General features: G+C 36.0%; 1 protein-coding gene across 2 annotated transcripts in view; it reads right to left on the minus strand.

Annotated features, from left to right (window-relative positions):
* SH3BGRL (SH3 domain binding glutamate rich protein like) overlaps window positions 1-12,673 on the minus strand; it is a 302,360-nt gene that overhangs the window by 199,427 nt on the left and 90,260 nt on the right. For both annotated transcript variants that reach the window (XM_077145483.1, XM_077145484.1), the window contains exons 2-3: window positions 5,178-5,363; window positions 3,540-3,620 (exon numbers count right to left, since the gene is read on the minus strand). In XM_077145483.1, coding sequence (XP_077001598.1) covers window positions 3,540-3,620; window positions 5,178-5,363 — 267 coding nt within the window. The remainder of the gene's footprint in view (window positions 1-3,539; window positions 3,621-5,177; window positions 5,364-12,673) is intronic.

The following is a 12,673-nucleotide window of genomic DNA, read 5'->3' on the forward strand; positions in this document are numbered from 1 at the left end:
TGGAGCAGCTAGAAGCAAAAACCTAAATTGTAGAATTGTAACCCAGACCAAACTCTGAAACTAATTGTTGCTGTGTGCTTTGAAATTTATTGCTTTTTGTACATATTGCTATTTTTCACAATAAAAAAAGAATTTAAAAATTGTCACCATTGATAAATAAATAAATATCAAGCATCCATTGCATTGGCTTTCAATGATTTTGAAATATAAATAGTAGCATGCTAATGACTTGAAAAGTGGAGAATGGGAGAAAAGATGCATATTATCTATGGTTCCTTTCAGTTTCTTTTTTGTTGTATACATAGATTTTTAGTGTAATTAGAATATTAATTACACCATGAAAACAATTTTGTAGCTTGTTTTAACATATACTATCAAAACTATCATTTTTAATGACAGCAAGGCATTCATTTGTTAGATGAACTATTTTTATTATCTTGAAGTTTCAAGATTATGTATAATAATTTAATTCATATTTTTGTTCATAGAGTTCATTCTGTGGATTAATTAGTTTGGTTGTCACATACAACAACATAGACATACAAATTATTCCCAAAGACTTAGGATTATAAATAACACTGATTCATATTTTTTTATTCATATGGCTTTTTCTGTATGTAGGATTATTTTCTTTAGGCTAAAATGAAATCATTGGGTCAAGCAGGTATAAGCATATTTTAGATTTTTGATGCATATTTGTCATTCTTGCTTTCAAAAAGTAGTACCAATTTACACTACTGGCATTACTATATGAGAGTTTCTATTTTGGTGAAATCTCCTCAACTTTGGATATCATCACTTTGTTTTCTCTTTGTTATTTTCATAGCTGGTAATCATATCTCATGTTATCACATTCCTTTTTACTATCAGTGCATTTTTTCAATGTGGGTTAACTAGCTTTTTTCTCATTTCGTGTAATGTATCTGTTCAGCCAATGCATTCTTGAAGGCTCATTGTACCGTTTATTAAAGGGAAAAAACACTGAAAGTTGATCTGAGACACAGAAAACTCATCATACTAATATTAAAGTATATTAATTTTAATTTTAGAAGAACCCATTGAAAGATCAACCTTCAAAATTCCCCTACCAATCCATTCTACATCTCCATTTTCACTTCCAGACCTTTTTGTTATGCCAACCTATCAATTCCCTCTTGATAAAACCTTGACATCCACTGCTCTTTTAACTCTATTTCTGCTCCCAGGTTAAAACTATGATAGAAAAAATCTGTAACAATACTTACTGGCTCCATAACCAGCTCATGAATTATAACCTTCAACTGGGCCCTCCATCTTTCTCAGCTGTCCCTTCATTCATGATCCCTGACTCCTTAGACTATTCTCAACAAGGAAATCATTGCAATTCTCCTCAAGGTTCTAATGTTCTAATTTTCCCCTCACACTTACCAGATGGCCCTTCTCCTTACCTCAAACCACAGGTAAGACATTCTCCAATGTGAACTTCCCAAGCTTTCCCACTCAGTAAAATATTCCCTTAAATCATTCTTTCCTACTGCAAAAGAAGATTGCATGGTCCTCTCCTTCCAATACGAAACCCTTTCCTGGAACACTTGATTTTCTGATCCCTCCATGATCTTTGTTTCCTTTTCCAGTCACCCAAGTTAGAGGCCCTAGAAATAGCTTTAATCTCTCCCAGTTCTTTATGTACACAAGCATCTCATTAGTTGTTAAATCCTAACACATGATTTTTTGTGTCTCTTTTCCCTTTCAAGGCTGCAGTCCCACTTTAGATCCTCACGATCTTGTCCTCCTGGTCTCTGGTCTAAACTCTTAAGGTAGCCTCTAATGGGTTTGCCTATGTCATTTCTACAATGTTTCACAATCCATACAACTGCCAAATACAATGTTTCACAATCAATACAACTGCCAAATTTAGTTTCTTAAGGAATAGACCAAATCACACCATAAAACACAATAGTAATCACATACTTGTCTTCCCCTATTCCCCATCATGACTTTTGGATGCCTAAAAGATAAAGTTAAAACTAATAGAGCATACATAATCTAGTTCCAACCTACCTAGCCAATCTCATCTTGCAACGAACCCCCCTCCCCAATTTAACATGCCCTATTCTGGAGCCATGCTGCACTATATCTTGCTCCCTGAACATACTATCATTTGAGGCTACACTCCAATGCAGTGGTTCCTGTGGCTGCCTTAGAGAAAAATGCCTTAATGTCACTTCTGTAGTTTTGAATACCCAACAGCTCAAATGCCGCTCTTTTGTAAAATCTTCTTCAACCTCTTTAGTGAGAGGTTGTGATTTTTTTCCTTTGGATTCCTACAATACTTTATTCACACATCTTTCTTGAATTATAATTATGTGTAGACATATTTGCTGTATAATTATTTGCAAACATGTTTCTTGCTAGATTATAAACACTTTGAAGGTTGGGATCATGCTGCATTTTCTGTTTTCCTCACCATAATACCAAGTTAGTGCAAGGCAATCAATAAATACCTGTTAAATGAATAAATGACTCCTAATTTTAAATGAAGGGGAGGGAGTCATTTAGCCACAGAAAACATATTGTCCTTTTCATACTTCCTCTAATATGCAATGAACTAACTGACTTAATTTGGGTCTTATTAGCTTATTTAAACAAAAATACGTTACCTAACTTTTAAGTCTTATATCATACAGAGCCTAAAATAAGGCATTTTATCCACGGAAAAAGAAAGTTTGGCAAGGAAACAGAATTTCGCAGTGACACAAACACAGTGCAAATAACTGTTTCTAGTGGAAGCATGGACAATCACCCAGACTCCTGAAATTGGATAAAAGGCAGTTTGAAGAATCATTTTGACATAAAACAATTGGTAAGAGCAAAATATAAAATGATAAAGCAGGGGACATACATTCTGATTAAGCCAACATGCATAGAGAGCACCAACTGTAAATGGCAAATATATATATAAACCATACTTTTGAGACATGTTCCTAGGTAAGAAATTTCATCTATGCTTTCTATCTCTTTGGTCTGCTTTGGGATTGCTGTTGCATGAAAAATTAATTTTTTGTTGGCAGGAACAAAGTCTCAAATTCAGGTAACAATTTATGGCCAGTTTTACAACTAAAATCCTCTTAGTTAACTTACAGGGAATACTTTAGCATTTGCTCTCACATAAAGACAATAAATACTTCGAAGAAGATTACCATGAACTAGGATGCTCTCTGTCAGTGTAGAACCATGCATGGCAGCTGGTATAATGGATTATTTAAAATTGCTATCCATTTATTTGTGAATGGGCCAGTGAGAAATTTGCTGCCTTGGTCAGCTTGATAGGAAAGTCAATTCACCAGCCTCCTACTCATATAGCTTATTTATTTGATTATGCACATCTGTCTGCAATTTTAGAGATTAAATACATGCAAAGCAAGGACTATGACATTCAGCTATGTTGGCACTGTATCTGGCTCAATATTAATACTCAATAAATGAAGAAATCTCACTGATTAAAAACTCAGCAGCAATAAAATATAACTTATATTCCAGTAAGCAAAAAGGAACCATACCTTTGAACCAGGAGGTGCTGTCAAGCCTAAAAAGGCATACACTGCATTATTTTCTCTGGCTTCAAAGAAGGCATCATAGTCCTCAATGAAAAGAAAGAAGAATTAGCAATATGCAGCCAACAAAGGAAATAAAAGAGGAGATTTATTCAAGATGATCTAACTGGTTGACAGGATCAGCTACCTCTTTGGGGTAGATAGACTAACTTCCATAATGCTAGAATTCTGGAAAAAGCAGTAAAGAAGTAAGACTCTGGGATGCCATTTAATGAAAGGTGGAAAACATACTGTCCATGGGGCAGAAACTGCAGAATGGCTTTATTTCATATCATATGCAATTTAAGTCTGCCTCAGGGCAAGCAGTTCTCCCCACAGCCAAAAGTGGCCAACTATTGCCCAGTAAGAGAATGCTTATTTCTGGTGGGAGGCTTCTGCTTCAGTTACTCATAATTTCTTTTCCATTACTCATGAAGTTAGAGAAGTCCCCAGAGCCCAAGGCAGACCAGATATTACATAGATATGACAAAGGCGAGAAGAATAGTGAATTTATGCTACATTGGGAGGAAACAGATGAGGTATTCTTGAAATATGACCAAAAGAGAAACCAAACAACTAGGAGGTTTCAACCGATGGATCCAAGCCTCACAGGATTAAATTTAGTTGGGCTTCCCACTATCATCTTCTAAGCCACCATGCATTCTCTGAAAGTAGCTAATAGACTTACCTAAATTCAGCTATGCCATATAGTCAATAACATACTTAAAGACACAGCCATTTTATACACCTGCCTTAGATTTTTTTTTTATTTTAAGCATAAAGATAAGCTTGTCCCATGTAAGGGAGAGGGCAATGTGCTCAACTGCAGAGTTGGCTTATTGAGAGAGGTCACATCTGAGCAACAAAAGAGGTTCTCTGGGGGTGACATTTAGGGTAGTCTTAGTTTCTCCTTTTCAGGAATAAGTTTCATAGGGGCATGCCCCATGATTGAGGGCTCAGCCTACTGAACTGGTTGTCCCTATTGCTTGTGAGAGTATCAAGAATAACTCAGATGGGGAAGTTTAATATTTTCTACTTTCTCTCCAGTCCCCCAAGAGGACTTTGCAAATACTTTTTCATTTTCTGCCCAAATTACTCTAGGATGTATCAGGGCACTACACTAACCTGTACAAACCAACAAGATCTTAGGGACTGAGATCTTGACCATAAAAGTTAAATTAGATAATGTGCTACCATGAATATAAATTTTTGCACCAATGAACATCTGAATTAACTTGAGTTATTTAGACAAAAACTGGTTTAAAAAGAGGATGTAATAACTTCTTTTCCAAGGTTTCTTCATGAACAAACCAAAAACAATACAATTTCTCTGGTTGAAATTAAGATGAAGAAATGTAAGGCAAACTAAATGTTCAAGGTTTATATTTACACATTTACAGGCAATTGTGCACGTGTGTTTGTATGGATGATTCAACCATTTGCCTCCTAGTAGAAGACAAAACACTCCAGCTGCCTAAGATGGATGTGGAGGATGAACACTAAAAATGACTATATGCATATTTTGGTGGGGAGAGCAGTTGAAAAGGATGGGCCAGATTTGGGACAATCAATTTCAATAAACAAGAATATAAATTGTCTCCTTACCCCACGGTACTGGCTTTCATTGAAAATCTGAGGTGGCAGTGGATACCCTGTGGCTGGTCGACTGTTTTCAGGTACATTTTCTCTCATCCACTTCCGATTCTCCTCATTGGCTGCAATATCTTTTTCTTCAAATCCAATTTTGTTGGCTTCCAAGAAGCCAAGCACATCTTGCTGTTTCTTCTTAATCTAGGACCCAAATGAAAAGAAACCATATTACCGAGCAAATAGCTTTTGGGTTGCTTTTAGTTTTCAAATTCAACAAGTGTGATAATGAATCCATATATTGATCAAAATGCATGGTTTCACAGACGATATGATTTTTCCTCTGCATTGTCTTATGAATGATGTCTTACAAAAGGTTTGAAGAACTTTCAGCCCACAATTCTTTTTATCAACTGGACTTTTTCCTTTTTCTATTGAAAATTACCATACCTATTAATGCAACAAGGCTAGCTGATGATATCAACTGCATGAAGAACTGCAGTTATCTGCAAAGTATGTATAGCAGAAAGTTGTGTTTTCTGATTAACTATAGGCTTTTTTTAATTTCAGCCTTTTTGAAACATTTCCCAAAACCCTTCATCTACTTTCCTGTTTTAATAAGCATCATATAATTAACAAAGATGAATCTTTCATTGATAATATTGCAAGGCAACAACCATTCTAAGTCTCAATTCTCATTGTTTAGAAAATAAACTGAAATGGAAGGTAATGGTGCTAAACCTACCTATATACTAAGTTTGGAGTATAACAGTACCACTCATTAGCTCTTAATATGTACTAATGTATCTTTCACGTGTGTTTGTGCCACCTCTTCAATCTGATTAACAGATAAGGATGACATGCTCATTTTGTCGAATCATAACTAAGAGAAAGCATTGAAAATAATATAACAAATACTTTTTTTTTGTATAGGCAGGCGTTGGGAATAAAATCTGGGTCTCCAGCATGGCAGGTTAGAATTCTGCCACTGTGCCACCATTGCAGCACCTTAATGAATACTTTTTAATTAAGTTTCCCCTGTTATACATTTCTTTAGAACCTGAATTTGCACATTTATGCTAATTTCTTCACATTTGAAACCATTTCTTAAAATTTTCTAAGGCACAAATGAGAACCAAGTTTTATCACTGAGTCACACTAAAAAGACATATGAGGCAGAAGCATAAAAACATACAAAAATAAGAAATTTTGTCAATAAGAATGAAAATGCATAATGAGAAAGTCACTCAAGCACTCTCTGGATTTATACACATGCACACACACAAACATATACAAGCATATATACACATGCAAGCATGTACAGATTTTGTATTTTTGCTCTTTCAATTTGGTTGTGATAGTGGGTAATTAATTTTGTCTCTAATCATGCGTAACTAATTTTCTCTCTCATCACTTAACCTTAGGGAAAAAATTCTCAATTTCTCCCAGTGTAAAATTTAGATCAGGTACTGAACGCCCTTCTAAGATCTGTCACATTCTAGCAAAATTTGCTACAAGGTAATTTTTCTGATGGGAATTCTGCTTCCTTATTGACTTTTAAAACAAAATCTGTTCATAAATAAAACAGTCGTCCTCTTTTGAATTTTTGAAGAAAATTAATATCAAAGTCAGTAGTCAGAAGGGAGGGTCTAGTGGACTCATACATTTGGTGGAAAGTTCAATTATATCAGTGGTTCTCAAATTCTACGATAGAGTAGATATGTTCAATTAGTGTGATGTGTCAAGTAATTTATTGATCACTTGCAAACCTGCAAAATTTTTATAAAGGTACTGTTTTAGTTTGTTAAGCTGGTGGAATGCAATATACCAGAAACAGAACAGCTTTTTTTTTTTTTTTTAGGAGATAGCTTCTATTTGTTTTTTTTTATTTATTTATTAATTAAAAAATTAACAAACCAAATAAAACATCAACATATATAATCAGTAATTCACAGTATCATCACTTAGTTGCATATTCATCATTTCTTAGAGCATTTGCATTAATTCAGAAAAAGAAATAAAAAGACAGTAGAAAAAGAAATAAAAAGAAAACACAGAAAAGAAAAAAAAAGATTATATCTACCATACCCCTTACCCCTTGCTTTCATTGATCACTAGCATTTCAAACTAAATTTATTTTAGCATTTGTTCCCCCTATTATTTATTTTTATTCCATAAGTTCTACTCATATGTTGACAAGGTAGATAAAAGGAGCATCAGACACAAGGTTTTCACAATCACACAGTCACATTGTGAAAGCTATATCATTACTCAATAATCCTCAAGAAACATGGCTACTGGAACACAGCTTTACAATTTCAGGCAGTGCCCTCCAGCCTCTCCATTACATCTTGAATAACGAGGTGATATCTACTTAATGCATAAGAATAACCTCCAGGATAACCTCTCGACTCTGTTTGAAATCTCTCAGCCATTGACACTTTGTCTCATTTCACTCTTCCCCCTTTTGGTCAAGGTTTTCTCAATCCCTTGATACTAAATCTCAGCTCATTCTAGGTTTTTTCTCAATACCTTGATGCTGAGTCTCAGCTGACTCTAGGATCTCTGTCCCACGTTGCCAGGAACGTCCACACCCCTGAGAGTCATGTCCCACATAGACAGGGGGAGGGTGGTGATATTGCCTGTTGTGTTGGCTGGAGAGAGAGGCCACATCTGAGCAACAAAAGAGGCTTTCTTGGGGGTGACTCTTAGGCCTAAATTTTAAGTACACTTGACCTATCCTTTTGGGGGTTAAGTTTTGTATGAACAAACCCCAAGACTGGGGGCTCAGCCTACAGCTTTGGTTGTCCACACTGCTTGTGAGAATATCAAGAATTCAACTTGGGGAAGTTGAATTTCTCCCCGTTCTCACTATTTCCCGAAAGGGGCTTTGCAAATACTTTTCCACTCACTGATTGAATCACTCTGGGATTCACTGGGGCATCACTCTGGACAAACCAGCAAAATCTCATGTCCTACTTGAGATTCCAAGTACTTATGGTGTTCAACCAAACTATCTACATAAGTTATATTAGGAAATGCACTAGTCAAAATATAAATTTTGTACCACATAAACATTTTTTGCTTTAGTCTCACACATAAGGTGACATTTTAAAATATTAATTACCATCTATTTTCAGCACCCTGCAATAATGACATTTCTTTGTTCTTCTTCATGCAAAAACATTTTTAAAATTTGTACATTTAGTCACTATTATTATACACTTTAGGCATTCCTAGATTATACCATCTCAATCTTTAACATCTTTCTTTCTGATTTCATTTATGTCCCCAGCCCTCCTCCTTCTATCATTCTCACATTCAGCTCCATTCAGTGTTTTAACATAATTGTATTACAGTTAGGTAGTATGGCGCTGTCCATTTCTGAGTTTTTGTACTCAGTCCTGTTGCACAGTCTGTATCTCTTCAGCTCCAATTACCCAATATCTTACCCTATTTCTATGTCCTGATGGTCTCTGTTATCAACAAAATATTCCAAGTTTATTACCTAATGTCAGTTCATATCAGTGAGACCATACAGTATTTGTCCTTTTATTTTGGTTAATCTCACTCAGCATAATGTTCTCAAGGTCCATTCATGTTGTTACATACTTCATAAGTTTATTCTGTCTTAAAGCTGCATAATAGTCCATCATATGTATATGCCACAGTTTGTTTAGCCACTCGTCTGTTGATGGATATTTTGGCTATTTCCATCTATTTGCAATTGTAAATAATGCTGCTATAAACATTGGTGTGCAAATGTCCGTTTGTGTCTTTGCCCTTATGTCCTCTGAGCAGATACATAGCAATGGTATTGCCGGGTCACATGGCAATTCTATATTCAGCTTTTTGAGGAACTGCCAAACTGCCTTCCACAGCGGTTGCACCATTTGACATTCCCACCAACAGTGAATAAGTGTGCCTCTTTCTCTACATCCTCTCCAGCACTTGTCATTTTCTGTTTCGTTGATAATGGCCATTCTGGTGGGTGTGAGATGACATCTCATTGTGGTTTTGATTTGCATTTCTCTAATGGCCAGGGACGCTGAGCATCTCTTTATGTGCCTTTTGGCCATTTGTATTTCCTCTTCTGAGAAGTGTCTGTTCAAGTCTTTTTCCCATTTTGTAATTGGATTGGTTGTCTTTTTGTTGTTGAGTTGAACAATCTTTTTATAAATTCTGGATACTAGACCTTTATCTGATATGTCATTTCCAAATGTTGTCTCCCATTTTGTAGGCTGTCTTTATACTTTCTTGATGAAGTTCTTTGATGGGCAAAAGTGTTTAATTTTGAGGAGTTCCCATTTATTTCTTTCTTTCTTCAGTGCTCTTGCTTTGGGTGTAAGGTCTATAAAACCGCCTGCAATTATAAGATTTATAAGATATTTCCCTACATTTTCCTCCAACTGTTTTATGGTCTTAGACCTATTGGTTAGATCTTTGATCCATTTGGGTTAACTTTTGTATAGGGTGTGAGATATGGGTCTTCTTTCATTCTTTTGCGTATGAATATCAGAACAGCTTTTAAAAAGAGAATTTATTAAGTTGCGATTTTATAGTTCTAAGGCCATGAAAATGTCTAAATTAAGGCATTAACAAAAGGTTACTCATAGGAAGGCACAGGGCTGGTGTGTGCTGGGGTCTTTGGTTTCTGGACACCTCTGCCAGCTGGGAAGGCACATGATGATGTCTGCTAGCTTTCTCTCCTGGCTTGTCATTTTATAAGGATTCCCCAGGAGTGTTTTCCTTATGCATCTCCAAAGGTCTCTGGCTGTGTAGGCTCTGAAGCTTTTTCCAAAACAGTTCCCTCTTAAAGGACTCTAGTAAGCTACCCCACCTTGAATGAGTGGAGACACATCTCTATGAAAACCAACTGATCAAAACGTATCACCCACAGTTAGGTGGGGCACATCTCTATGGAAACAGTAAAAATGATCCCACCCAGCCGTACTGAATGAGAATTAAAGAACATGGCTTTTCTAGGGTTCACAACACTTTTAATCTAACACAGATATCCTATTAATAATGGTACTTTTAGACACTTGGAATTACAACAGTTTTTTTTGTACAGGAGTGAAAAGTGACATCATAGCTAACATGCTATGAATTATACATTGCCCTGTCTTAGCTCCTCAGCTGCCAAAATAAAAACTGTACAAAGGGTTGATTTAACAACAGGAATTTATGGGCTCACTGTTTCAGAAGATAGAAGGCTTGATTCCTCCTGGGTTCAGTATTTTCTGGCTGGCCAGCAATCTCTGGAGATTTTACTTTTCTGTCATGTGGCAATGCACATAGTGGCATTTTCTCCCTTCTCATCTGGGTTCTGTAGATTTCTGAGTTCTGGCTGCTCCCCATGAATTTACTCTCCATGGCCTATAAGGTCTCCAGTAACAGTATTAGACCCATCTTGATTTAGCTGTGCCACATTGTAGCTACAGTCATCTCATCAAAAGGTCCTATTTACAATAGGTTCGCACCTACAAGAATGGATTAACATTAAGAACATGTTTTTTTTTAAGGTGCATAACTCAAAGGTACCACAAATTTGATCTATCATGCTTATGTGAGCAGACAAAAAGCAGAGGAACTGTAAGGTAGATACCACTTTGAAGGGTTCCTATGAGGAAACCTAATGAATACATACTGTCTTGAGGACACTGTTCACTATGCTGAGTTATGATGGTGGCCAGCCCTGGTATCATTGGGCATTATTATACCTTCACTGATATCTTTACCTTCCCTCTATCAACTCTGGACCACAAGTATTTCTCCTGTGATCAGAAATTGCCTGATGACAAGCACACATGCTCCTAGAATGTTCTGCATCTCCATAAGATTGAACAGAATGGACTAAAATCACACATTGCTGGTAGGTTTTTTTTTATGTTAAACATGAGCATTGGTTAAGCTTTCAACATTTGGGGAATGCAAAAAAAGAAGGTTTCCCTGCTTGATCAAATCTGTAAACCAGAATTTCACATGTTGAATTTATTTCCAACAAGGGGTATTGTATATCTAAAGAGTTATGGCCTTGCTTGTGCACATACAGCCAAATGTTCAATATAACATATCCTGACAAGGGGCATCTGGTGATGTTAATTTTGTGATTCTCTAATGGTCCTTCAAATAAAGGGACACACTAAACAGATGTGACTGAAAACCATACATTGCCAAAACAATTAAGAATTAGAGTCACAAAGGTTCACTAAGGAATACAATTTATATTTCTTACAGAAAAAAAATGACTTTGAAGTTAAGAAGCTATTGATATCCTTTTCAGCACACAAATGTATTTGCAAATAGACAATGGCACTGTCCAGGAATGTAAATCAATCTTGTGAAAGGGGAAGCCACACCCCTCACCTCTCCCTCCCCTCTACCCAAATAATGCAAAATCATTTCTGCTCACAGGTCAGAGGTTTGAGATTCAAGGTATTCTTCCCTCCAAAGGCACAGAGCAGTGCTACTGAACAACTCTCAGCAAGCTTTAGTAAGCCTCTTCATTATCATGACATGAGACAAGTTTATTTTAAAGGAAGGAAATTGACAAAGGTTCCTTAGAAGGTGCCAGTGTGAATGTTACAAATATCAAAGGAAGAACAAAGCATCACTAATGATATTTCAAATTGGGAAACAAGAGATCTTGCTCATGAAAGAAAGGGCCAACCTAGTATAAAATGTTTAATCAAGGTGGGCTTTCCTGCTTTGCTTTATAATCAACCTCTTGCACATTTTATTAACTGACACTTTAATGAAAATTGACAGGTTCCAATTATGATGGGCTAAAATCTAAAATGACTATCAGAAATCATACTGAGTAGTTATTCAACAATATTTCTGGGTGCCTATTAATTGTATAAGAAATTTATTAAGTTCTTTAAACCTTCTAAAGGAAAATACCAGAGGCCCTTTCCCAGGATTACAATCTAATAGGAAAGATTAGCTACATTAAACATTTCAATTACAACATGGTCTTTAAATATGAATATGAAGCAACAGTACAAGGTGTTTAGGTAAGTGGGGCCACATAAATGACAAAGCCAATGAGTGAGAGGAAATTATAGGAAAAAGCAAGTGCTTACTCCTATTATCAATGCCACTGAAACAAAGCTTAATAATGGTAGAACAGATATGCATAATCAAAAAGAGCTTCTGGGTTTTCTCAGGACCAGCACACAAATTAAATTGCCTAATCCCATGCTCTACTTCATCCCCCACTGAAGTGGCCAACCAGGATAGACAATCAAGCCTCTAGTTAGTTATATCGAGCCCAATACAAAATAGAGCCCCACTCAGCCTAAATTCACTCCTCTAAGATGGACAAACCCTTGTCCAATTAATAGGACTCAAGATAATTTCTTATTTTATGTCTATTAAAACTGCTTGCCAACACTGTACCCTGATGCTGCTTCAGCTTTTGTAAGTGATTGGTTTTCTTGCTGAAGTAAAATTTTTGGTGTTCCAAATAAAATACTGTAATCTGCAAACTCAATTTCAATTTGTCTTTT

The sequence above is a fragment of the Tamandua tetradactyla genome, chromosome X (assembly GCF_023851605.1).
Source record: "Tamandua tetradactyla isolate mTamTet1 chromosome X, mTamTet1.pri, whole genome shotgun sequence".
Lineage (NCBI taxonomy): Eukaryota > Metazoa > Chordata > Mammalia > Pilosa > Myrmecophagidae > Tamandua > Tamandua tetradactyla.